The following is a 27,976-nucleotide window of genomic DNA, read 5'->3' as shown; positions in this document are numbered from 1 at the left end:
ACAAATATAGAAACTAAGTGTAAATGGGAGAAACCTTGCAGTGTTTAATATACTGTAGGTGGTCTGCTAAATATGCAGTGTGAGGTGGTTGCACCTCTGTGCAAGCTCAGTCTTGCTTGCCATTGTACAGACGGGACAGGGCAGTAGGCAGCATCATACCAAGCACTCTGAAGAAAACAATCCCATCCCAGCTGAAAATGAGGCATAGGTGTTAGAGCAGAGTTGGCAAGAAGGCAGATGAAAACCCAAGACACAAAAAACTTGACAGCTAAGCTGAAAGACCAGACAGAAACTAGCAGAGAAATTGGAATTGTCTGACATACAGCTCAATGTACTAATTTTAAAGGTATTTTGTTGAAAATGCAGGAATGCTTTAGTAAAGATGGTTGGTTGCCTGGGTGGTTTTACACTGCTTTTTATCATAGATAGAAACTCACTGATGATAGAACTTACTTTTACCACTTGGTGGAAATACTTATGTAAGTTGAAAGAAAACCGTATATTGTAATTGCATGTATAAACTTGTGGTGTGGAAAATGAGGCCTTTTCGTAGAACAATTTGTTAAGCCAAGGCTGTGATTTTTTTCATGAATGCTTATATTACACAGAATTGTGATTTCCATTGGTTTGCTGGCAGCAGTACTAAATAACTTTGACTTTGGAAAGTAAGCTTACTTACCAATATTAAAAATTAAAAAATAATAATAAAAAAAAACCACAAAACCAATCACTGAGGTAATTTCTCTACATATGATTTCAATAGAAGTATACCATTGTTTTGTTGGTTTTATTATAATTTCTGCATGAGATGTTAAGGTGAAAGGTGCACGTATCCTATTTCTTTGCTCAGAAGATTGGAGTGAGATTTAATTCAGCTAGTCAATGTTGCTTTCATTCATGGCATTACTAGAGTCTATCCAAATAATCTTCAAAGTAAATATATATTGTATAAAACCCAGATCTGTTTGAATCCATGTGTCATCCAAAAAGAAAGAGGATAATAATTTTGCATTTTCCAGTACAAAACAAGCACAACACAAAAGAAATGAGTGCGTGACAGACTCAAAAGAAAAATATTTCATGCAACTGTACATACAGATCAGCAATGGAAACATGCAAGAAAGTGTAGTAGGTTTTAATGTTCGATTTATACCCAAAATGTAATTGGTCTAATTGAAAAAGAATATATCTTCCAGAATTCTCCATTAAGAGAGTCAAACTTGGTAAAAACTGGAAAAAGAGTTCTCCCTGGGAGACTGGTATTTGGTTGGGTTTTATTGAACAAGTTCACAACTGCCTTCCGTTAGAAGAAAACAAGCCGTATGTACATGTGTGTATGTTTTAAACAAAGAATATGCATTGAAATGGGGATCTGAACCATGAGGGAGAGATTCACAAGGGCAGTCAACCTCTAGCTCAGAGGGCTTTTAAGGAATGGAAAGCCTGAGGCTGGAGGATGTAATGTCATGGCACAACCAACCTTCAGGATTTTAGAGAAATTGCTATGAAAAAAATGAAGTCAATTTTAATCCTTTTTTCACAGTTTTCATCCTGTAAAAATATCATTACATAATCACTTAGAAGATTTTTGTCTTGTTTGATAGTGTTGTTGAATATCTAATATTTCCACAGCTGTGTTCAGTATTATTCCTTTGAGAAAAACATGTCTTGTGGAAAAAAATAGGTCAACTTTTATATATTTTCCCTAGGAAGGGCTATCATATGAAAAGTTCCCACAGAGAAACATGGTTATATTTTGCTAATACTCCACGCAAAACCTGGTGTTTTTCTGTGTGAATACTCCTAATGCTACACTTGGAACAACTTTTTTTATTCTGAATTGACAGAACTGCCTCAATATACTTGATAGAAAATGGTAAATTAGCTGATCTGTTTATCTGCACTGTGTTAATACAAAGACCAATCTAAGTCAGAAGCTACACATTACAGAAATTTTACCTTCAGTAACTATGCAGAGATCTGTGTCCCGTACAAAGAATAAGCAAAAATGAAACGAAATTTCTACCAAAGCACAGTAATCATTCACTAGTGGCAGTAGGAAGTTCCTTGCAGCAGGTTAAAGAAGGTGTGTGGTGTTTGTGAAGGTTAGCATTTTAAATAAAGCCAGCGTTTATGCTTTAAGTTACTTTAATTGAGAAATCCTTGAAAAAAATCCATTTAATGAATGAAGTTGGGATGGCTCAAGCAGGCACTATTGCTTTGGGGAATTCACTTTACTTTTGAGAGTTTGTTCTCCTCTTGTAGGGAAGATGCAGGATGTTTGTCATAGAATCATAGAATCACAAGGTTAGAAATGACCTGCGAGACCATCTAGTCCAACCGTCCTCCCATCACCATTACTGCCATAAGCACTAAACCATATCTCATAGCTACTTATCCAGACTCCTCTTGAACACTGCCAGGGACGGCGACTCCACCACCTCCCTGGGCAGCCATTCCGTTGCCTGACCACTCTCTGAGAGAAGAAGTTCTTCCTTATGTCTAACCTAAACCTCCTCAGGTACAACTTGCGGCCATTTCCTCGGGTCCTGTTTGTTGCCTGGGAGAAGAGGCCAAAGCCCTCCTCACCACAACCTCCCTTCAGGAAGTTGTAGAGCGCACTGAGGTCTCCCCTGAGCTCCTCTTCTCCACACTGAACAATCCCAGTTCCCTCAGTCGCTCCTCATAAGACTTGTGCTCCAGACCCCTCACCAGTTTCATTGCCCTTCTCCGGACACGTTCCAGAGCATCAATGTCTTTCTTGTAGTGAGGGGCCCAAAACTGAGCACAGCAATCAAGGTGCAGCCTCCCCACGCTGAGTACAGGTGGATGATCACCTCCCTGCTCTTGCTGGCCACACCATTTCTAATGCAGGCCAGTATGCCGTTGGCCCTCTTGGCCACCTGGGCACACTGTCAGCTCATGTTCAGCCGAGCATCAACCAACACCCCCAGGTCCTTCTCTTCTTCACACTCATCCAGCCACTCATCCCCAAGCCTATAGTGCTGCATGGGGCTGTTGTGCCCAAAGTGCAGCACCCGGCACCTGGCCTTGTTGAACCTCATCCCATTCACCTCAGCCCAGCGATCCAGCTTATCCAGATCCTCCTGAAGGGCCTCCCTACCCTCAGGCAGATCGACACCATCTCCCAACTTGGTGTCATCTGCAAACTTACTGAGGGTGCACTCAATGCCCTCATCTAGGTCATCAACAAAGATATTAAACAAGATGGACCCCAGTACCAACCCCTGGGAGACTCCACTTGAAACAGGTCACCAGTTAGATTTCACTCCATTCACCACTACCTGCTGGGCACGGCCCTCTAGCCAGTTCCTTACCCAAAGCATGGTGTACCTGTCCAGGCCACGGGCAGCCAGTTCCCCCAGGAGAATATTGTGAGAGACTGTGTCAAAGGCTTTGCTGAAGTCTAGGTAGACTACATCAACACCTTTCCCTTGTCTACCAGTCTGGTCACCCAGTCATAGAAGGAGATGAGGTTGGTCAAACACAGCCTGCCTTTCATGAACCTGTGTTGGCTGGGTCTGATCCCCTGGATGCCACGCACGTGCTGTGTGATCTCACCCACGATGATTTGCTCTGTAACTTTCCCTGGTACCGGGGTCAGGCTGACAGGCCTGTAGTTCCTCAGATCCTCCCTAAATGTCCATTGCGGTTGGCATGCTTGTAGGACTGGATGTGACGTATGAGGCTGGAGCATCATTGCCTTTTGACATTCGTAGGAAAAGAGGATAGCTAAACCCCTGCAAATCCCAAACACCAGGCAAACGTTCATACAACAGTCATTGCTATGTTGTTGTGGCATTGTACATTTCTCCATACTGAAAAAAAGGCCATTACTGAATATACAGCTTTGAAGGTAATGCCCAAAGTAAACCTCATTACCCATAAAACCGAAGCTCATAAACTGTGAGAATAAGCTACAAGGATAACTAGTTACAAGGACAGAGTTTTAGGGGATAGCTTTCCGTAGGCCTACGAATAGGTATCAGTGAAAGACAGAGCTGTGCTTCTGGATTTGGCGTGTGACTGAAGCAGGATTCATGCATGCTGTGAGGACTCACATACAGCAGCACAGCTCCCAGGTGGTGATGAGAGGTGAAGTTGTCAATGGCTCTCTAGCACACCTCCCTGTTCAAGTGAGAAGCCCCTTCATTTGTATCGTGTAGTGTCATTGGAAACGTGATTCATTGCTGGGGAATTTTTAGTATGGAGTGAAGAGGCAATCATATATTGCTGCAAGAAACTTCACTGCAGTGCCCAGATTCTGTATTGGGAAACTTTATGAGCTCTGTTCACAGGCTGGAAGTTCTATTCAGCACCAGTTAGACACGGCTCTGTACAAAGTGCTTAAGAACAGCTGTACTGGATCAGATCAGAGCTCATTTAGCGCAGACTCCTGTCTTTGGCAATAGCCAAAAATAGTTCCACAGACAAAGGGTGCTGCAGTTTATTATATTCCTTTGCTTTTAGTTTCCCTAAAGTAAAGTTGTGATTTTAAGACTAAAGTTGTGATTTTAAGACAGCTCCTCCGTTCAGCTTTGAGATTCATCTTGAGATAATTTGACTTTTTTATGCCTTACCCTTGAGGACTGCTCATTTATTGCGTGAAAAAGTTGACACTATAATGCTAGCAAGTCTGTTAGATTAGTCTTTCTTTACTAACTGGAGTATTTCAGTATAATAAAATGAATGATAATTTATCCTGGGTTGTTTTATAGTGTGACCAGAAGTGTTTTACACAGTATTGACTATGTAAGTTCCTTCACAGAACAGTATATAAATGTTTTCACAAGGGTAATTTAGTGAAGTAATAGCTGTTACAACTTGTTCATCTCGTATGAGCTGTAACATAAGTTTTTGAAACGTCCTCTTTGGTATTCTCCATTCCCTTCTTCAAGCAAAAGGGAAAAAACATCTTTTTCCTTTAAAATTTATGGGTTTTGCCCTAAAGTGGGGTTGGGTGTCCATTAGCAAAGAACATGTAATGACACTTTATAGTTCACATACGGATAACACCAGGGGAATGTATTTCCATTGAATCACCGTAGCAGTTCTAACAAAACTGTAAAAATTGTTCTTGGTGGTGTTTGGGTGAGGCTTCTTGGTTCTTGAATCAGTGTGAAACTTTAAAGCACTGTGGTAATTTTCTAGGATAACAGCAACTAAATACACGGTGATTACATGATTGCTTCTTTGTGTGGAAAAGCAGATCTGTTTAATACATCTTAGAGTTTTGTATTTGATGTCTTCCCTACTTCTAGATGGAAAATTTGTTCCAACATTTTTCCTCAATATTTTGAGCCTTGCAACTGTTCATAAGTTGTTGACATCATTAAACCAGAGCTCTTATTTCATGTCTGCTATTTTTCCCCCCATCTAAAATGTTTTTCAATATGCCAGAGGAAATAAAATTAAAGCCTTTTACCTTGAAATAGAGAGTATGGGATGTGATGGTAACTAGCTATAATAGAAGGGTAATGTTACTAAATAAGGAAGAGCAGCAGGGATCTCTCTTTGGTCCATTAGAAAACAGAGAAGTATGTCTTTTGAATGAGTCAAACATATTATTATGAACTAGTTTTTTTGGATTGCTGTTTATACTTCTGTTACTTTTCAAGAAGGGCACTAAGGCTGTTGTGCAGACTGTCCTCCAAACGAGGCCAAGGTGCACAGCTGACTGCTGGTTCTGGTCTGATCTTTACCTGTCACCTGCATGGAGAAAAAGCTTTAAAAGTAGTTTCAAAGTAGGTCTCTATAAAAACATGCATTTTTTCCAAGGTAGTTTTCACCTCTGTTGTTTGGACCTTTCACAGAATGGTTGTAGTGTTGTTATACTCCCCTCAAAGCACTGATTTGACCCGACTTTTGGTCTTCCACAACTTGATAGCGTAACTATTTTTTCACAGTGGAGAGTTATATAAAAGTTACAACACGTGCTGATACTGCGTGCTCATTTTGTTTCATGCCTTTAAACAGAAGTTACCCTTTGCAGGTTGTTTCAAACTAAAAAGTCTAAAGAGGCATTACCTTTTGGCTCCATTGTGCCAGCAGCTTCCACTGAGTAGAAGCTTTCATGGATTACATTAGGAAGCTTCCAGCTTGCAGACTACCAGATATCTTACAGCTCTACAAATATGCAATCTGCAGGCTTGTTTGTTGAAAATTGCTTCATATATACAGTTATCACATTATCATGTAGGATTATTTTGGTAGTATTATTTCATATTTGTAACATTTTACTGGACGTAGTTTTGTATTCTCTGAAAAAAAAAACGTACATTCGAATGTAAATATAGAATTTCAAATTAGAAAATGTTTTCTCATTTAGAGAAAATGAGAGTTTAGGCTAGTTGACATTTGTATTACTGCACAACAGAGATGATCTGTTTGTTTTGTTGCCAGGATATAGCTGTTTTTAAAGTTTCCCCCATAAGAGAGATGTTACAATTTCATTTATTTCTTTCTGCAAAACAGCAGCCAAAACATGGGGAGAGAAATGATGAACTCGTGCTTTCCAGTTCTGATTACTGAACACTAAGATCTTTTTTCAGTATGTGCCAGTGTGATGCTTGCAGAATCGAAGTTTGGGAATGGTGTCAGCCACTCTCTGTTGTGCTATGTGAAACAGTGCCCTGGGTGACATTCAATTTGTTTTCTTGGGTCATTACAGAGCTGGAAGTCACGCCTCAAACCTTCTCTTGAGGCAAAGCTCAGTGATTTGTAACCTTGACAGGAGGAAATCTCTTCATTCTTTTTTCAGTTGAAATGGAAAATGGAGAACTGTGGAGAATGGTATGTACTGTGAGCTGTACGTTTTTGGGAATGCAAAGGTTCTAATGGCTGAAACATGTGGAATAATTAATAGTGCTCTCATTTCATGCAAGTGAGATGGCTATTGCTTTTCTGAAAAGTTTTTGAAGAAAGTGCCTGTACCTTGTATTGGAGGAAGCCTTGACTCTAGGTGTTGCCTCAAATTCAGAAAGCTATCCAATCCTCTGTGGTAACAGACTTATCTGCTGGATGCATTAGCAGTGCATGTCCCTGTCTGTCCGGTCTTAGCAACCTGCAGTTTGTTCTCACTTGAATCTCTGGGTCAATACAAATGCACCTATGTCTGCATCTGGAAAACAAGAGAAAGAAGAGCATTTCTCTGCATCCACCCACATCTGATTTTGGTTCAAAACTGTTGCTTGATTTGTGAGTTTGTGCTGACTGAATTTCTGCGGGCAGTCATGATTCCACCTGTCTAGGAATAACGTGGAGTCCCTGCAAGCATCTCAGCTGAGCTTCCTGTTGGACTAAAAGATCAAATGGTGCCAACTTCCGTAAAATTTAGCAGATTTTTGAAGTATTACTGTTGGCTCAAACAAAATGTTTCAATTCCTCAAGAACATTAAATAAAAAAAAAAGGTGTTATGGTGTTTGATCCATAGTAGCTTTATAAAAGCCTTCTGAGACTGATAATGCTTTCACAGAACTATATTCTAGTCTTAATGTCTACTGAAGTATTTCATTACAATGCAAATCTGCAAAAATGATTTACTCAAATATATTGCAGGGACGACACAGTAACTGTAGGGTTGCTTTTTTGTTTTGTATTTTTTGCTGCCTGTCGGATATTTACCATGCTGGTGGTCAAAAGATTCTCAGTATGTTCCCCTATTTTTCTGGACCAAGAATGATGAGGTCTCGTCTGTCTCATTGTCACAAGATATGCAATGGTTATCATCCTGTTCACTTTGTTTATAAAATCCTTTGAGGTTCCCTGTTGCAAAATAGTAAGATTTATTCATTTTATAATAAAGCCTATTTTACCTTCATTATAGTTTCTAATTTAGAAGAATGAACAGACTAAAACTGCTTGTGTTTGACATATGAAAATGTTATCCAAATTTAATTTCCAATGTATTTTTAAGTGAATATCCATCCATTTGTTGCATAACTTCTATCCCTTGACTTTTTTCCCTTTCTTGGTCTTCTGTCTCTGTTACTGCTCTGTTCTGACTCCAGAATTGTTTTCCTTCAGTCTCTCTGTTTCTGCAGCATTATGTTAGCATCATAACTTTAAAATCATGTTTTGTTATCAAGTGCTTCTTGTATGAACAACTTAGATGCTAAATAAGCTTGAGATGCATTGTATTACGTGACCAGAGGAAAAAATCTTAGACAAAAGATTTGCATAAAATCCAGTTTTATGATATCTTAAAAGTGAAAAAGCACATATTGGAGATACAAATCACTACAATATGACTTCTGAACATACTTGACCAAACAAAACATCCAAAGCAATTGTTTTACAGAAGTCCACATACCTTAGGAATGTTTCTTACATGGAGGTTATATTTTGACTCCCTGCACAATGGTAACGCTGTGCTTTGCAGGTGATGATTTATTTGGATGAGAGAACTTTGACTTTGAACTATGCAATTTTGTGTTTATTGTTGTTGTTTAGCTTCAGAGAAAATAGAATTCAGGAGGTTTCTGTATATTTTCTGTGTGTTCTGTGTATCTCTGTATCTGGAATGAGCTGAAATGTCTGTGTTTTGAGGGCAACCACCTTTGCTGTTAAATGGCCACGAACAATGTATTTATGCTGATTACACAGTGTTTGCTGGCAGAAGATTGAGATATTTGGGAAACCATTTTCAGAGTGAGGGAAAGAATTACAGTTCAGTAGTTGGTATGTATCCCCTGAGGGTTTGTATGGTATGCAGTTGTTTACAGCTTTTATGTGCCTTTTAAAATGTCCCAAATGTCAAAATGTCAACATTTCAAGCCATTTCATCCTTTGTTCCCATCCATTCTGAAGAAGATATAATCAAGCAGCAAAAACCTATAGTACTGGGGAAAAAAAGAGTAAATGTTGTTATTTCTTGCAGAATAGCCCAAGAAAAAATGGAAAGTAATTGCATGAAAAATAATGACCTGTCAGTCACCTCTGATCTTTTATTGTCAGCAGCCCACTCTTTCAAGAAAATACTGTCGAATTTAATGAATATGGAAGCTGTTGAAATTACTTTCAATTTTCATGGAATATATTCTTTAAAAGAAAAATATTAACTGTTTTCTATCAAAAATTTAGACCACTTTATAGAAAGAATGTTATACTAAAGTTGGAGCAGAATATTAATTTTGTTTGTTTTTAAATCTTTGAGAGAATAAACCAACTTCTAGGGAAACATCCAACTGTAAGAATGTACTTGTACACCCACGTGGACATTAATATCAAGTATAAAATTGAAATGGCTTCATCAGTATCATCTCTACTGGGGTGATTTAAGACTATCAGTAAGATTTCAGTTAACAACAAACTGGATTTTTGGAAGTTTCAAGAATATCTGTCCAGCCATCAAAATAGACAACATGGTCTGGGCAGTGTAAAAATCTGAGCCAAGTAAGGATTGTCCAAGCGAAGCGGACCAGCCGCCCTTTTTTCTTTTTTTTCTTTGTTTGAAAAGACAAAAATAATAATCCAGGCAGAAGTTAATTGCTCTAACTTGTCAAATTCCGTGTTTGAAGACTGGAAGTTTTCACTGTCCCATGTTTTGAAAAGAATTGAATGCTTTTCCAATGAAATTTCAGATGGAAATTGGGTAGATTTTCTCTATTACTGCGTGCGTATGAAGAAATTTGATTCTTGCACTACAGAATGTTTGTAGTTCAAGGTCTTTCATTGGTATCATTTTTGAAACTAATGATACCATTTAAAATGGTTTAAATTCAGTTAATCGGATCAGATTGGACCAAGCTGGCTGCTCAGCTCTATTCTCTTCTGAAATTTGGTGTTGTGGGGCTGTGTCTGAGGTCACAGTTTTGTCTACTGTATTTAAGTAGAAGTTTTGTTGGTAGAAATAAAGATTTGACGGGTTTGAGCTTCTGTTTTTACATTTAATATTTGCATAGTGGAACAATATTAAGAAATACAATTCTACCTTTGGTAAATAATGTCTTCTATCTTATTTGTAGTAGTAAGGGGGGTTAGAGAGAAATAAGCAGGCATGTTAGTGGCAGAGAATAAATAAACCTGTTTTTCTAGAAAGGCGTTCTGCAGTGCCAAAGTTGGGTATTTATTTGGTCTTCTGTGGTTTAAGAACAACGCTGCAGTAGGATCTTATGCATGAGAACGAATGTGGTGATAGCTGTCTTGTGTTGATGTAATTGTGCTCAAGATGAACGTGTTCCAAACGTGAATCTTCACCCTCGTCCTCTTCACTGTTGTAGTGAACATCATCATCGTGGAGGGGGGTCCTGCAGATGCGTTCTGGAGGGACCGTCCTGTGACAGTGTGGGAGGAATTAGATTGATTAAAACAACTCGTAACTTCTTCATTTAATTTAGAAATGCAATTTATTAATATTTCAATATGTTTATCAATATGTTTTTTTAAGTAATCATTGAAGACTTTTGAAGTCATTCTCCCTTAGATTTTCCCCTTGCATTTTCTCATTTATATCATATACTTTTTTTGAGAAAAGTATTGCCAGCTTGCATGAAAGCGTAAACTTTCTGCATGACATACATAAACCCCTTTTACTTTGTTTTGAAAGGAGAGTAGAAAGGAATTAAAGAAAATGCCTGACTTCACAGCTGGAACTGACTGAAAAATGCTCAAAAGGCTTTCAGCTGAAGGTTCTTTTCAGTTTTTGTTGCTTCTGGGCTTTTTTGGTGAACTGGTTGGTCTGCCGTTCAAGAGCAGCAAGAAGGAGATGTACTTTGCTGTGTGCATCCAGTTGTGGCTGCCTTGGTGGGAATGTGGCCCAAGCAACATTAGGGATTGCTTTTCTAGAGAGAAATGCTGCTCAGCATCTCTGCAGCATTTTCACAAATAGGATAAAGGGTGAAACTATAGTTTTCTCCCTTTATGTGCAGAAGAAATACTGCAGTGGAAGACTCAGGATTTAGCTCCTCCTTCAAAATTTACGAGATGATTATTTACTAAATGCGAAAAGCTCTGGAAAGAAAGCACATCTTGTAAAACTTTCATGACATTAAGCTTGCATTTACCTTATTTTGTTGTTGTTTAGTCTTAGAAAACGTAATTTTCTCATTTCTCCAATTCCAAATGGTACAGACTTTAAATCATTGTGATCCAAAAACAACTCTCTCAGAGAGTGGTATGCTCCAAAAAATGACACTGGATCTATTCCATCATCAGTAAGCTTGTTGAAGGACAGGTAGAGATACTCCAAACCTGGCTTCATATGACCAAAGACATATCCTGGAATCCTTTCAATCTGATTTCCTATCAGTATCAGGTGGAGTAAAGATTTTGGCAGGTAGGAGGGAACGTGATACAGCTTATTGTATGAGAGATCAATTGATTCCAGGTTTCTGCATGAAAGGAGAAAGAAAATGGGACAGAAACATCATAGCGTGCTGCATTATTAATGCTACATTCTGTACAAAATGACTGACAGGAATGAGTAGAGATTGCTTGAACAGAGGAAACTGGGGAAGTAGTTTGTGATTTAAAAGCACTGAGAATTGCAATTAAAAATTATGTCAGGATATTCATAATAAGCTTGGACATTTACTGTTCATCTCATTGGCCTGGATTTTTAAGTTTTATTCTAGATCCCATCTGAAACTGTAGCACTGTGTGAGTGGCTGCTTCAGCATCATTCCAGAAGCTAGTAAAGTTAGTAAAGGCATGGTTCTTTTCAGATGAAACTGTGTGTGAATCCAGAAAAGAACTGTGGCTTACAGGCTATGGCAAGGCATGCTATGTGACTTTGCAAGTAATTTTCCTTGGAAACTGCTTGTGTGCTCCTTGAACTTTGAGTAGTGAAACTGTAAGTATCATTAACTTCTATGTGACAGAAGAGTGATTTGGACTGCAGGCTTACTTTAGTGAGAATCATTCTTCTGAACTTCAGAATCATCCCACTGTTTCTGTAATGAGGCCTACTTAATTACTGAATGTTCAGATGGTTGATGACATGCTCTGCTCATATTCTGCTCTTGCATGATAGGAATGCACAGTCTTCTCTTTGTTTACTTTTGCAGTTTTTAATCTAACATGAAATTAGGCTAGAACGACATTTAATTATTTTGAATTACCTCTGAGATAATGATTTATTGATTCAAAATTATAATTGTATAGAGTATTATTGGTAATATTCGTTTTTGATTGAATAATCAGAAAAAAAGTGTTTACTCTTCATGTTAATACAGCACAGATTTGAGATGTTAAGGTAATTTTTGTTTTAAAGTTGACAAAATATTTCCTAGATTATACAATTTCAGGAAAGGAAATTAAGAAAAAAATAGACAATTAGCAAATTGAAAGATAATTTAAAGTTAAAAGTTATGACATATAACTATTAATTTCATTATCCGACTCATTCATAACAGAAAGAAATAAAGTATTTGAAATGTTTTATACTCACTCTTGGTTTATCCAAGCCAAAGGTGCTATTCTGTGTTCTTCTAATTTGTTGTGCTTTAGCACAATGACATTTATTTTTCTTGTATGATTAAAGCAAATTTCTGACACTTCTTCAATTTGATTGTTTTCAAGGTATAGCTCCTATAAGTGCATTTAGAAAGAAAATTTGTGAAAGCAAAATATGCTCTTATTTCCCATTGCAAAGTAAAAAGGTAGTTGTTAAAGGTCCTTCGTATTACGTGGTAAATATTTTAATTTGTGGATAAAAAGCAAATAATCTGAACCAGAGTTTGTAGACGTAACACAACTTGTGGTAAACAGTGATTTTCAAAGCAGATGGTTTTCCTCATTTGTGAGAGCGCAAATTGCTTTGAAAGATGAAACAGAATAGCAGTGCTTTAATTTGTCCTGCCAGAAGTTGCATGCTTTGTGATGAGGGATTGATGAGATTGATAGGAAGCAGGTAAATATGTGTATTTCTTCTTCTGAAAAGCCGTTAGTGGGAAAAACATCACAAATTTTTACTTTCTTAATATACTTGCTGGGTACCAGTGAGCTGTGAAACTTTTAAATTTAAAGGAAAATTAAAATGTTAATGTTTTACAAAGCTTAGTGCTTTGAGTCTGCAATGTATCAAAAGTATGTTTTACAAAACCATAGATTGACTTCCCAATGCCTTGTAAAGGAAGATAAACATGTCACAAACCAAAAGTGAGCAACAGCTGAAGTATGTATAGGACCTGAATAAACAGGAACAAACAAAAGAAGTTCAAACTCTGGCAGGGGAATGGGATAGGAGACTCCTGGAAGAAGAAACTTCTTCATTAAAAATCAAGGGAGGATGAAATTGTTCAGGGCAGGAGTCTTGTTCAGCCCCTCCAGTTCTGGAGGAATTCTGCAAAGGTTTGGAAAATTGAGACATAGAACAGCCAAAAAAATAGAAGAGGACAGTTAGCCATAGGCATCAAAAGAATGTTTTTATTTTCTCTCTCTCTCTGAGTCTATACAACCTTGGTTTCTTCAGTTTTTCACTATGAAACAGGCTTTTCTAGTTTGGTCGTTATTCTTGCTGCTCTCTCATGAATAATGTTTTTTCATTAAAACTATCTCTATTAGATTATGACTGCTGCATGGATGAAGAGGCAGAACTGATGGTTTTAAATGTTAATGTTCTTACAGCCATGGTATTTTGTGAGAGCATACGAGAGAAATTCGGACTTGAGACATCCTACTGGGACAGAGTCAGTGAATAAATATGTTTCTATGAATAAGAATTAGTGTACCTCGAAACAAAATCACACAGTTTGGACCAACTTTGTCTGATGATAGTAAAGTAGGGAAAGAAATAACAGTTACTGAAAATGGATGAAAAAATAAAGCTGTTTTTTTTTTCTTTTTTGCTTTACCTCAAGTGTGGTGGGAAGGCCTTGAGGGATAATCCTAAACTTATTTCTTCCCAGTCGCAAATAAGAGAGGCTTTTCAAGGGGTAGAAGGCCAAAGGACTGACGTTTGCTTCACTGAGTTTATTTCCTTCCAATTCCAAGGTGACCAGGTTCTTTAAACCTGAGGAGAAAAGGTTTGAATTTCTGTTAGTGACTGCCATCTCAATCTAGTTAATTTTAAGTTTAAAATTTACCCATCTTAGACATCACAACGATCACAGTAATGAAAAATCATAATGTCTTCCTGAATGGGTTTAAATTCATTATCTCATTGGCATAGAATTGTATTTTTAATTGGTTTAGTGCAAAATGAGGTTTTTCAGCTGCAAGAGCTGTGGGTAGTTCTACCCTTTAGGCCTCATTACTCAATCAGCAGACGCTTGCAATGCCGTGTTGGGGCTGACCTCTGTGCAGTCAGTTGCCCAATGATCCCCAGTCCCCACTCACTTATGTGACAGTGGGTACATCACCCTTGCTTACTCATACCTTCCCCTCCCCACTGGATGCCATTCAACCACTTGCTGTACCAAGTGTTGAGAGCTCTTCACAGATTATATACTGTTCCTCTTCCTGAAGGAACAGACCACGTAGATCTCAGACATCCAAATGCAGGCGACAGAAGAAAGCACTGATTGGTGTACGTTAACAAGAAATACTATTTCATATGAGGTTCCTCATTCACAAAGAAACCTACTATTGTGCTTGGTTTTGTTTTAACAGAAGCTTTGATCATTTTAAACTAAAAGGCTCTTGTAGCCCGTTGGCCTACATTTCCTTTCTCAGCTCCAGCATTTATATTGCTCCACAGAGAGCTGTGTCACCAAACCATTCCAGTTTCCATGGGGACCCTTTTGGCAGAAGAGGAAAGGGATCAGAAAGTTCAGCTGAAGTTATGGCATGGATCAGCCCACATTTAGCTTTGCTAAAAATGGTTGTGAGTTGCTCTGATTATGTTATGAGACACAGAGTGGTCAGATTACGGTTCAGTAGTGAAGGTGTCTTCAGCACAGTCCAAATCAACCTCTACTTAGTAACCGTAAGCCTGAAGTGTTACTTTGTTGAGTGGTGGTTCCCTAAGAAGGGAAAATGCAATATTTCAAAACTCAGTCATGCAAAACTTTTCGCTTTTATTTTTTGCCTTATGGAAACATGGCACTCTCATTATATCTAATCAGATGCGCTTGTTTGAACAGTTTGCTTTCCAAATGTATCTTTTCATGTGATTGGTATTATTTTCCTAGATACCTTGCAAGGCCTCTTCATCAATGGCATGGAGTTGGTTGTCATTTATTTTTATTTCTTCCAAAGTTGATGGCAGTTCAGAGGGAATATGTACCAGCATGTTTCCATCCAAATACAAACGCTTCAGCTTTTTCAGGGTCTCAATTAAAAGGATGAGTAAGAGAATACAGGTCATGAAGGTGTAAATTACATGGGTAAACATACATTATGATCAGTTACCATTTGAAAACTTCTAAGCAGCAGTGCAGTAATGTGTAGTGCTTCTCATGAGTGCTTAACATTTAATGCTTGGTTTACGTCATTTAAAAATCTCTAGTTATTCCTGATTGCAAGAGAAATTCCTTGAAATAGCCAAGTTTTAACTGCATTGTAAATATACAGTGATTACTTAGATAAGTTTTAGATCCAGAGAATTAAAACTGGAAAAACTTCAGGTATTATTCAGCCATAAGATAACAGAAAAGTTGGGCTTTCTTACCTTGAATGCACGTGGACCAATGCCAGAAGAGGAAATATTATTTTTACTTAAATCAATCCATTCCAAATTAGGTATCCCATTGAATGCTTCATTGGAGATGGTGGTAATAATGTTTCCTAGGAAATAATTCAATAACGTAGTTTGGGTTATGAAGTACAGTATGTGTTGAGTTGTGTAGTGTTGTACATATAAAAATATAACACTATTTTATTGTGTAAAATATTTGTGGATATCTATATTCATATTAATGTTTAAATTCTAGTGTAAGCAAATTAGCATATCTTAGCAGTTATAATTTATGGCGTTAAGAATCCCAGCTGTAAAGTAATTAATACATTTATATGACAGGAAATTACAGTGTATTAATGCTACTGCTGACTTGAATATTAGGTAATATATAGGTAATATTAATTTAAGAGAACAAATAATGTAAATTACACCCACTAATTACCTGTAAGGTCTAGACTTGCTAGGTCTGGATCTGAGATAGGCGGTATTTGTGTAAGCTTGGCGTTAATACAGCTTACTGTGGATTCTGAGGTGGAACACGCAGCTGGCAAAGGAGGAGCTTCTATCGGAGGAACAGGAATGGGGAAAGTTCCATCATCTTCATCACTTTCATACTGTTCCTCTGCATCTCTCTCTCTTGTTCTTGCTCCTTGCCTCTTCTTTATTACTTCTTTTTCAAGTTGCAGCTCTTCCTCTTCAAACAATCTCCTTCTTTCTTCATCCTTCATTCCATCGGGCTTCTCTTCCTTCTGATGAGCTTTATACTTCTGTTGATTTTTTTTGCCTTTCTTTTTTCTCCTCTTCTCACCCTTCTTATGAACCTCTTTGTCTTTAATCTCTACCACTTCTGTTCTAAGCAGTCCATCCATTTCAGTTTCAGTACGTGCAGATGACAGCACGTTGGGGTTGTTGTCGAGGTTGTTGGGTTCTGGCGAATCACCAGACAATTCAATTATATCATCCAGTGAAACAATATTTGAATCCAATGGGGAGGCTGACCAGGTAATGAGAATTAAAAAAAACAACAACAAAACAATCTGTTACAGTTTCAGTAATTCTTCCTTTCATATAGTAAAAAGATGGTCACTGTAGAACGGCAGTATTCTCCTCAAGTGATGAGTCAAGAATGAAAATATTCCTTTATATTCCTGCTTGACAGAGGAGTCAGCCTGTGCTGAATGATTAAACCAGCTATGCAAAACCTTCTGTAGGTGGGTATGACTCCCTGCATTTCCAGAACAAAGGGTGAAAATTTGAACATAGCCTTTCTTACCTTCCTTTTTGAATTAGTATACCTATTTATTCATTTACTTATTTTATGTTGGTGCAGGGTTCTAAAGAGGTGAAAAAATTTGCGGGAATGACAGAAAGGGAATTTGAATAAAACTCAAAAAGGCTACAGCTGGTTCTCCTGTGCAAGGGACTGCCAAGGGTAGAGATGGATGTAGATGTAGAGTAACAAGGGAAAGGCATTCACTCAATTACCAGAGGTTTCACTTGCCCAGCAGGGCAATTCCCGTAAAGAGAGTGTAATTGTTTCAAATAACTTCTTGTTCTCCAGTTAATTTCTCTTGTGTCCCAGTGCATTTCTATGTGTGTGTGTGTTACACAGCTGCACAGACAAAAAGGCTAAATATTTTTACAGTAAGAGAAGGTTAGGTATGGGGAATGGGAAAAAGAAATCACAGTCTCCTCTATTTTTCATTTTAAAAAAAAGCTTTTATGTAATTTCTTCAATGAAGCACAAGTGTGATTGTAGTCCTATTGTTTCTCTTAACTTTCCTCTCTGCAGTCAGCTAGGTGCACGTGTTTTTACACTTTCCACAGATATTTACCAGACTTTACCAGACTTTATGTTCGTGAGTGCTAGTAGTTAATTATCAATCCTTTGTAAGTAAAAGTGGGATATAAAATGTAACCGGATGTTTTCTTTCTTGATCTATTTACCAAATTTTTATACAGGGGAAGAAAAGCAAAAAAGGGGAAAAATAGAATTAAAATGATCTTCTTTACATATTTTCTAAAAATTAAAACAAACTCACCTAGAGCTGCTCTTACCACATAATTCAGGGCTTTTTTTCTCTACAGAAGTATTATGTGTACCAGGTAATCCTTGATATTATTAAGTGTATATTTTATGTAAGGTTTTGCTTGAGGTAGTTTTAAAATAGTAAAAATATGTACTATACCAGTATCAGAACAAACTGGGCAGCATTCTCCTGCAGGTATGATGGTCTGGGGACATTTCAGCGGATGGCACATGGTTGTGTCACAGATCACTTCTCCTTTTGAACAGAGACATGTAATGCAGGGCTTGGGAGACCAGACAGCTTTATCGAACATGATCATCCCATTAGCTGTGCACTGCCCCTTCTTTCCTATGAGAGACAGAAAAAACGGAGTTAAATAGCTTCAACAGAATTACAAGCAACAGTGTTTATTTAAAACTTTGCAAAAAAGCACTGCTATTTTGTTCACATCTTGAAAGCACATGAAATACTCCCTATTCTAAGTATCTTATGCTTATCCCTTGGTTTTCTTGACCTTATCGTCTTCGGCTCATTAGCAGTCTCTAATCTCTCCTTGATTCTTGGCCTCAGCTGTGAAGGCAGCCAAGGGGGAGAAACACAATTAAGGTGTGTGTAGCTGTTACCTGCTTACAGCTTCCTGTCAGCAGAGTGCAGGCTTTCTGTCCCTCTATCTGCTCGCCCCTTTCAGGCAGTTGCCATAACCGTTCATTTCCTTCTCTTCCTGGCCAGCTGATGAAATGCCCTACCAGCTTTGTCTTCTGGAAAAGCTTTTGAATTCAACTTCAGAGATATTCTTAAAACAGGAAAATTAGATCTAAATGGTGAATGTCTGAGAGTCTTGTGCATGGCAGCTCCTCCTTCCTCCCCATCCTTAGAAATCAGAAGCAGAAATCACAGACTTCAATGAAAGCTGTGCATAGATTGAGTGGAGAAAGAAGCAAAAGTTCTCTTCATCACAGTGATATTAAAACAAATCATGCAGAACATGAGAATAAGTTTTTCCAGGTCTCCCTTTATTTATCTCTTGTGCGAGTGACATACCCACTGATGTTTTGTATGCTGAATGAGAAAGCTTTCTTAAGGCTCTGTGGAAGCAGGAGGATGTCAGTATTCACTGTATAGTGACTGTTCACAGGCTTAATGCAAGGAAAATCTGTTCTGTAACAGCTTGTAAGATGGCAAGCATCATCTCTCCTTGTACCTTTCTTTATCTGAAAAAAAAACCCACCTCTTTGCTTAGAAAATAGCCAGGTTTGTGCAACTTCTTGTACTAATAAGTACTTTCTCCAAGGATTCTGAATGTGAACCTAATGAAAAAGAGATTTCCTTGGAGTAGTAGTTGAATATTCCAGGAAGAAATGTATAAAGATTGCAAGCTACACTCATATATTCAGTAGGCAAATTGTTCAGGGAGCATGAAGAGACTGCTCCAAGTCTCTCTCTTTCCTTCCAGTGGTGGAATCTACCTCAGCAAATATTTCCCTAGGCAGCTGTCATCCAGGCTCCAGGATAAACATTGTGCTTTAGCATGACGTTTTTGTTGTGGGATTTTTTTTCCTTTTAAGCAAGGAAAGGCCAAGACAGAGATTCTTTATCCCATGCAGTTCTTTTGCTATTTGCAAGCATGTTTCTGAACCTAGTGAGAAACTCTACTGAACACATCTTCCTTTTCTCTGCCTAATTAATGAAATAATGTATTGCTGAGGGGTTCATTTCAGGCTGAAGTTTCTTTGCACTTTCCTGTGTACAAAGAGAAAATTTCCTCTTTGTTTAGGGATGGTTTGACTTTCTCCTTCAGCCAGTATAAATATTTTCCAATACAGTGGAAAATTTTTGTCTCAACTGAGTTCACATGTGAGAGGCTTGTCTATCCTTTGAGATGGACAGTGTCTCTGTAAGGATTGTGTGCAGCATTAGTTGCCCCACTATCTGCCTGGTCCATGCTTGGTTGTTCAGTTGTAAAGGGAGAGCATTCAGGATTCTCCGTGACCATCCTGGCAAGATCCCTATAGATCTGATTCAAATAAAAGCCTGAAATATCTCTGATATTAATATTTAACTCAAAATCCATCATTTTGTGAAATCCTTAAAGGCATTTCAAGTCTCAACTTCATAAAAAGGTATTCCTGTTGTTCATATCCTGTTGGATATGAACTTGTCTTCTAGGATAGAGGTTATCAGATTCATTCTGTGATTGGCTGATAGAAAGGAGGAGGAATTAAAAATTTGCATTTGTGATTTTCAAGGGGCCGATTAGTCCAAGTTGTGTATGTATGGCTTCTGCTGCACAAAGTTCTGCTCTCGTTAACTCAAGCCATGTTAACTGAAGGATATGAGTTAGCCCAGGGCAGATGTTACTTGGCTGTAAGTCCGTCACTGTTTGCTTCTTCCTGTCTTCTGTTTTTTATGTGCTTGCCAATAAGCCACTATTTTTGTTTGAAATAATCTGCAAAGGAAACGCATGCCTTTGGAATTCACATATGAGAGGGAGTAAAGACTGGGTTGAGATTCCCCTTAAACTTCCTATCCATTGAGTAACCTCAGTATAGTAGCATGCGTAGGAAGAGGTGAGATTTATGAGATGTTAGGAATAATGCCACCGTGTACCTGTGATTCTCTGCTTAATAGGGAAACCATAGTCTGAGTTGTTTTATGTTGTGGTGAATTGTTTGATTTGAGTTTGTGTGATGTTTATAGGGAGGAAAGAGAGATGTCCAGCTGCCGTGAAACCTCTATTTAAGCTGCTAATTTTCAGCCTGCAAATTCTATTTGTAAGTTGTTTCTTTTTTCAGGCTTCTAACAGCAGATTAAGTAGCTAGAAGAGTGAAAATTTGGTTCTGGTCTTTGGATTGCATTTTTTTTCTGTTTTGACACATGATTAATAGTAGTGTTCTATTATTTAATAGGTTCTGTTTTTTCCAAATCTGACATTAACTTGCAAAAATCTTGAACTTTAAAAGCTAGACTGAAAAATACCTTGTGGTTGAAGTCTTTGGCATGTAAGCACAAGACTTTTAACCTTTGGAAATATGGTGTAAATCCAGCATGAGGTTCCAAATAAAATGAGTTCAGTGGTTTTAGCTCAGCTTTTGGATGGGAGTCCACATAGAGGGAAAGAAACGAGGAGGTGGCGGGGGAGGGACCATGCATTATTTCAGCATGACTGATGGTCTCTGATAGACTGGAATATCTTACATAAAGTGTATGCTATTTATGTGGTATTTTCCTCTGTTTAACTTTAAAATACATTTTTAATTAAACAGTTTATATGAGTGGTATTTTAGTATGTGTTAAAATATTACAGTCAAGAGTTTTTCTAGTTTCCCAATTAAAACTCCTTACTTAAAAATATTTTATTTGAAATGGGAACCTCCTCTAGGGCTCCTGCTTTAGCAGAGGGGTTGGACTGGATGATCTCCAGAGGTCCCATCCAGCCTACAGTTCTGTGACTGACCTAGAGCTCGTGCCTCATGTGATGCACTACAAAGCATTCTGCCTATAGAAATAGAGTATTATTTTATGGAGAAAAGAGGTAACCAGGGCTTTCTTGTTTTGTTCATAAAATTGCATATGATACTTTTATTTCATGTGTGACCTTTCAGTGCTGGAATAGAAGTTTTTACACCTTTATATCATTCATGAGCTGTTAGTGGACATGCCCCTGTACTGGTGGTGTTACACAGTACCTCAGTGTCTCCTCTTCAACCTTTGAACTTCTTGCTACGGAAAGAAATGAGGCACTGTATTATCTCCATGATTATTTAATTGGTTACAAACTGGATTCAGAATACATCTATTTTTAGACTCTGTTGAATCTTAATTTCCCATTTGTGACATTGTGAAGTTGCAGACATTGCAGAGCAAGACTTCTCTCTTCCCTTACTGCATCAAAGATCAAAAAGATACTTTACAACTCCCTGTTTTCAAGTACTTGCTAGTCCTGCATTCTATGAGGAGTCTGTAGAGTGTCACGCTACAATTACTGGGGTAGGTTTTAGTAAAGACCAATGAAATTATGATTGTTTTGGTGTTTTTTAAGACATAAAGTTCTCATGCAGCTATTACTGTTATTGCTTTATTTACAGAGCCAATAATTATTCCCAAACTATTGCACATAGATGCTGTTTTTCAAGCACGACAAAAGTTTAAGAGCTTAATAGTTGTGTTATTGGTGTTAGGGCCTAAGTGAAATGTTGTTAATTGACTTAGGAGGTGAGCAGGGAGTTCTTCAAATGGGCCTTCAATCCTCCTACACATTTGAAGTTATGAAACTATTATTCCAGCTAAATTTTTATTAGATGTAATGGAGCGAGAGTGCAGAAAATATTACTGTGATGTGGCTGAGTAGGCTTTTCTGTAAAGATTAAGCATAGGAGATTAAAAAGCTTCCTATACTAAACACAAAATTACTATAAAAGGCAGTAAAATTAGGTTAGAAAAGGTAACGAGGTCTTACTTCAGTGTGTGTTGCAAGTAGAGCTGAAGCAAAGCTTTAAGGAGTTTAATCTGAAAACGAGAGAAATTTAGCCCAATCCAAGTAGTAGAAGTTCCATTCTTACCTGGTAAGACACTGTAACTGGATTCATGTCCACCCAAACCTATGAGCGAGTCAAATACTCCCACGACACCATCATCAATGTTAATGAGAGGTATGCTGGGTGCTGCAGGAGCTGGAGGCCTCATCCTTGGCTGTCTGAGGAGCCGGCGCCCTGCGTAGGAGCCCTTCCTCAGCCCTCTGTGTCTCATTCTTCTCCTCTGCCTCCTAAGGGCTGCACTTGTTTCATTTTGTGACAAATCAATACACAGTGAAACAAGCAGGAAATAATAGATGAATGACGAGGCCTGCATGTTTTTGAGTGGCTTGGAAAGAGTCCTGAAATGGGGAAAAAGTAGACAGTTAGCTATCTGGAGAGCTTTATTAAGATGTCAGAAACATGGTGTACTGCTTACAGCAAGAGGACCAACGTATGGTACATCCATATAACCAAGTTTCCTCTTGGAAACAAATTGCCCTGAGACCTCATTTAAGCAGTTTAACCTTTGTGTTCTCTGTGCTTGTGCACAGCACTCAAATTCAGTCATGCAGTTGGACAGAGAGAGAATTTATCAGCTGACTGCTGAGTGAGTCAAGTTGAGCATGAAAGTGTATCTTTTTCAATCAATATTAATCATTAATCCAAAAAGATGGTTGCTTTGCATTTGGGGGTTGCATTTTTACAGGTACTTCAGATGCACAGAGCCAGCAGGCATTTCTAGTTTAGCAATCGTTGCTGCTTCCAGCAAGAGAGTTCCTGAGAGCTATAAATTTTCTGCTTTATTTTGGTTGTTAATATTTCCTTCATGTTGCTGAAACTTCTGAAAGCTTTTATTAATTGTACGTAGTCTAAAAATGATGGGTTGCGTTCTGCATTTACTTTCCAAGAAATTGAGAATGACTGCATATCTGGAGCCCTCTTGCAATCCATCACTTCCACTGCACGTACTGTCACCAATAGGTGGCATTCCAGAGCAGAGCGCTCAGGACCCAGCAGTATGCAGGGGAACAACATGAAGCATGGCTGTGCCACTGTGGTAGCCAGTCTGTGCGTGCCCAAAGTTAATACTGATTATGATAGCATTATTTTTTGAGAAAGGAAACTCTTGTCCTGTGACCTCTGTAACTGAGACTAAAGACACCGGTGTTCTTGTAATGCTGAGAGCTAACGATTGCTGATGAGAGTTGGAGATTTGGAGCACCTGGTCATTGTGTCTCAGACACAGCTTACAGTATGTCCATGGTTTTAGTCTAAGGAACTCTAAAGGGGATTCAAATGGCTTTTTTTCTTAATGTCGGCCCAGCTTTATGTGGAGCTTTTCACCTTGGAGATACTCGTTGTATAAACACTAGATAGAAATGCAAGTAGATACTGTGATTCTGCCTGAATTTTTTTTGGTTGTATGTTTTTACGCCCTTTGATATTTCCTGCTTCATATAATGGGTTAAGGTCTTGGGACAAGTTTCCTAATTTTTTCTGTGACATAAGGCATATTGGGATTTTGTGCTTTTGATGCTTTCCGTGGCATAATTCTCATATTCTGTTTTCAAACGTGAAGTTGGCAGTAGATGAGCTTATAAACAGCATAGTTTTACTCTTTCCCAGTACTGCAGTTTTTATGTTCAACTGATTTAATTTTAAAGTATTGCAGCAAATATATATTTACTTGCAGATTTTTATTAAGCTAAGCCAATACTCCCATATTAAGAGAACTTGAGATGGAGGTGTCTCACACAGGTTCCTATAAAGTCCCCTGCAAGCAAAACAACCCGGGCTGTACATTACTCATTTCTCTTCCTACCCACCAGAAATCTGTTGTTCCAAAATGCCAGATAGGTCTATCCCAACCTTTTCTTTAACGAAATGACTGTCAGCTAACGTTTCAAATAGAAGCAGAAGCCTGCACTGTGCACTGGTGATCTGTTCTTTTTCAGGAAGCGCTTGCCTCTTAGCACCTAGTCCTGCGGGACAGATGGCCTAATGGCTTTGGTTTCTAACTTTCTCGCATGGTAATGACTGACTATAAAATTGCACAGTAAACTTCTGTTCTGTGTGTTTGCATTGAAAGCAGAAGGAGCCTTCAGGGAAAACTGAGTACACAAAGAAAATCCTTGAACATGTGTATTCATTCTGTTGAGTTAGTGACATCTCCATTAGGGTTACATTTTATAGTGCACTTTATAATAACACCATAGCTATGTAGTTGCAATGTTGGTACATGACATTTGTGCACTTTAATGTTTAACCATTTCTTCCTGTGACCAGAGTTACACAGCAACGTGACTGAAATACTTTTCCATTCTCAATACAGGTATTTTTGCATCTCAGTATTTTTGCTGTTAACCTCCATATTAATAATAAAACTAAAGTAAGTTCCATCATTACAAAGTGCAGGCACTTCTCATAAAATACTAGAATTACAAATTTACAAAGAAAAAACCAGACACCTTTCCACCCAAGGGACGTCTTTCAGGCCAGCCCTGTTCACATGAGTCCGCATGCTGTATTTTTACAGCAGCTCTTCACTAGTGAACACTCAGTGCTACTCCTTAAGGCCAAAGAGTGTTCCTCACACACAAAATACTGAAATATGTCTTTGTTTCTTACACTGACTTATCAAATAAGAGATATCTCACATTTTCAGGCCCAGATTTTGAATGTCATGACTTAAGTTTGCTGGGCTTTGTCGACCCATGAGTAGAATGCTCAGATTTCAGGAAGTTACAATTAGTTGAGTGCCAGACAACATCTAATTTGGGGAAAATGCAGCCTATTCATCTTATAAGGCTTTTGCAATAAAAAGATTAGGCTTCAAAATAGAATTATAGATGGCTAATAAATTGAACTTGCTATGTTATTTTGTTGCCAGGCACACTCACTATGACTACACCTTTCTGATTTTACCCATGAACATTTAGATCATGCATGCTATGTGCAAGCATTCTTAAAACCTTTATCGTGTAACACGTTCAGTAGTTTGTAACTTTCAGAATGTTTATCTTCAGTAAGTTCGATAACAGTTATTTTGCTGCCATGGTAATGGAAAGGGTTAATTTTTAAAGCAGCAATCCTTCAGTACCAGAATATCAGGATTTATTCAATAATCTTCCTTTGTCTAGTCAGTCTATATTCAAATGCCTTTCTCGGTTGTCCTGGTCATTTCTCATGATACACAGGAGTTAAACTGGTTTACCAAGGCTTTTCACATTCTCCTCTTTAAATTGCTTGCATAGAAATGAGTTACATTCAGCCATACCTGCAGAACTAATTGCACTTTCAGTTAGTTTAAGCTCAAAGTGTATGGCACGCATTCACACCGAACAAAAAGCAGATCAACGGGTATTGCATAGTTTATCTAGAAAAGCATTCATGTTCAGTATTGCCAAATATAGCTAGTATTATTTCATACATATTTGCAAAGTTAACAAGTAGTTTAAGCCATTCAACGCCACGCTTTAAGCAGTAATTTAAAACGTAAAACATTTTACCTTGTAATCTAACCTAACAGCAGAATCTGCTTGGTGTCATTTAGTCTCCAGTTGCAAATGAAATAAAATCACACTGATATCTTTAAAACAAACAGAGAAACAGTAGGGGTTGTTGAAACACGTTAGATGATTCCTTAGTTAAGTCTGAAATCGCTTCGTTCCCTGGGGACAAAGCGCTGCTCTGCTCTGTGTGCAGAGAATCGGCTGGAGCTCTTACTTGGGGAACTGAAAACCTCCGCTAAGCGAAATGAAAAGCAGCACAATGTGTTCGGTCCGTAGGCTGACAAGGCACAGCTGGAAATTCTCTCCCACTACTTACAGTTGCATAAGGAACAAGAAAATTGAGTGTTTTCAAAAGACCTGAAAAATGTGCGTTCGGTTCTGTTTTATGTGCTTAGAAAAATAGTTTCCAGGTGGTGCAGTTTTAGTGCAGATTTACTGATTTGCAGAGATAACATATATTTTGGCAAGCATAAACTTAATGCAAAAACATCTATTAAAATTAAAGCGTTTTTCCTAAAATCTTTTTTCTTAATCCTCTCCTGCAATGTGTAGCCTATAATCTATCAGAACCAAAGCTTTATATTGAAGTCTTAGCATGGAAATGTTTTCTTTTGTCCATTTACAGCAATGATTTCACCATAAGTTGCAGCTTATGCATGGAAAATAGAGTCACTTAAGCATTTTCCCTTCATTTTTTGTAAGGGTAATTACATCCTGAAACATGATACAGAGGCACAGCAATCCAGAAGTAATCCAAATATGAGAGCTGAGCATGGGGGAAGGGAGGGGAAAAAACGGTACATTACCACACGTCCTTTGTGTGCCAGCAGAGCCCTTTCCTTCATCCTCAGATAGAGCTGCTGCCGTGTGCCATTCTTCGAGGAGACGATGAGTCTGCTCAGCTCCAGAAATGACAAACGTACCTGCTGGATGAAGTGAGGCGTCTGAGTCCTTCTGACGTTAACGATTTGTTGTTTGCTTGAATTCACACTCTGAGGAATGCTCAGACAGATAGTCACAGAATGGTACAGCCATTGCGTTAACCATAATTGTTAGCCTGTACGTGGAGGAAAGATGCTGGGAGAATGCATTGTCTCTTGAAATAGTGATTTGGTGTCCGGCGTGCTTTGCTCTGCAAAGTCAAAAGTAGAAATAACAAACTTTTGTGGCTTAGCTGCAGCTGCTTAAGAAGAATGGAGATGGTTATACTTAACGAATGGGACTAGAATCTGAAATGAGATAGCTGGGCTCAGTTCCTGTGCTAAAAACATTGATTTGTATATAGAGCAGGTCAAACAGTAGGACAGCAGGTGACAGAAAAGGATGTGTGTGCCAGGTAAAAGACTTTATGCATATGGTACCTACAAAAGACAAAGTGGTGGCACTCACTTCTTTGCATGTTTAAATGCTACTACTTATGCTTCTGACCATTGGCTTGGGATCACCTGCTGATGCTCAGCTCAGGCATCTCCTGAAAGCCTGCTGAGCAGGGACACAAGGCTGCCTGCTAGTGGCCAATATGGGGGATCTGGCCAACCTTGCTCACCTTTGCAACCTTGCAAAATTCTGGTTTAATGCATCCACTTTGGATGTGGCTGAATTCTATCTAGTAAATCCCCCAAGTTGGGCTTTTAGAGTGATGTCACCAATGTATTTTTGGCTAGAGTGGTCTTGTAAATTATTTCAGACACCTGCAGCTAATTGGTCTTTTATCTTTTAAAAGTAGTATCCTGAGAGATCTAATATTTACTGTATTCGTGTGAATTATTCACTCTGCTTCATCTCCAAGTACAGTTCTGTATATCAACCTCAAATGCATTGCTACTCACGACATGAGTGAGCTGTGCAACATGCATGCTGTTGTCCATTAAGATGTTATAATGCAGATTTATCTCCTTTGAAAACTGAAGAGACAAACATTAAGCAGCAATGAATAAAGTCATTTTTAACTCTTCTATCTTACGGCAAACTGCCTCCACTGTTACACCATAAAATGTGTGAGCTGACTGTGGAAGTGTGGAGCCCTTCGTGTGGATTCCTCATGAAATGCAGGCTGACCTTGTCCTCAGAGCTTGTCATTCGTAGAGGGAACAGCTTTCCCTCTCCCTTTGCTGAAACTAGCCAGTGGAAATTCTTCAAGGAAATCATCAGTGAAACAGAGGGGCTGGAATTTAGCTTGGCATCAAGCTTGTTTATAGTGGTAAAGGCAGGTTTTTATAACATCTCTATTACCTATTAGATGACAAGCGGCATTGGAAGTAGGCTTTAAGATATTTGATATGGTTGGAATAAGTGGTTGTTTTCTATTTCTGCCTCAGAAGACACTCTTTTCAAACACT

General features: G+C 38.3%; 2 protein-coding genes across 7 annotated transcripts in view; one reads left to right on the top strand and one right to left on the bottom strand.

Moving 5' to 3' along the window:
* The window catches only part of LOC125698994 (centromere protein P), a 119,986-nt gene that overhangs the window by 73,466 nt on the left and 18,544 nt on the right, over nucleotides 1–27,976 (top strand). The window lies entirely within an intron of this gene.
* Nucleotides 7,934–26,772, bottom strand: ECM2 (extracellular matrix protein 2). Of its 4 annotated transcripts, XM_048958017.1 has the most exons (11): nucleotides 25,635–25,888; nucleotides 22,171–22,484; nucleotides 17,771–17,959; nucleotides 16,024–16,575; nucleotides 15,573–15,688; nucleotides 15,098–15,233; nucleotides 13,816–13,973; nucleotides 12,411–12,550; nucleotides 11,026–11,352; nucleotides 10,046–10,296; nucleotides 7,935–8,862 (listed from the first exon to the last, which is right to left on the bottom strand). In XM_048958017.1, exons 2-10 carry the CDS (start codon nucleotides 22,457–22,459, stop codon nucleotides 10,089–10,091), a joined length of 2,115 nt encoding a protein of 704 aa, XP_048813974.1. In that variant the 5' UTR covers nucleotides 22,460–22,484; nucleotides 25,635–25,888; the 3' UTR covers nucleotides 7,935–8,862; nucleotides 10,046–10,088. The 4 variants fall into 4 exon arrangements, with proteins under 4 accessions (XP_048813973.1, XP_048813974.1, XP_048813972.1 ...); XM_048958016.1 differs by lacking the exon at nucleotides 25,635–25,888 and adding an exon at nucleotides 26,561–26,772 and having other exon boundaries at nucleotides 7,934–10,296; XM_048958015.1 differs by lacking the exon at nucleotides 25,635–25,888 and adding an exon at nucleotides 26,444–26,554 and having other exon boundaries at nucleotides 7,935–10,296.

The sequence above is a fragment of the Lagopus muta genome, chromosome 11 (assembly GCF_023343835.1).
Source record: "Lagopus muta isolate bLagMut1 chromosome 11, bLagMut1 primary, whole genome shotgun sequence".
Classification (NCBI taxonomy): Eukaryota; Metazoa; Chordata; class Aves; order Galliformes; family Phasianidae; genus Lagopus; species Lagopus muta.
Note: the sequence above shows the minus strand (reverse complement) of the source record. Positions and strands in the feature narration are given on the sequence as shown.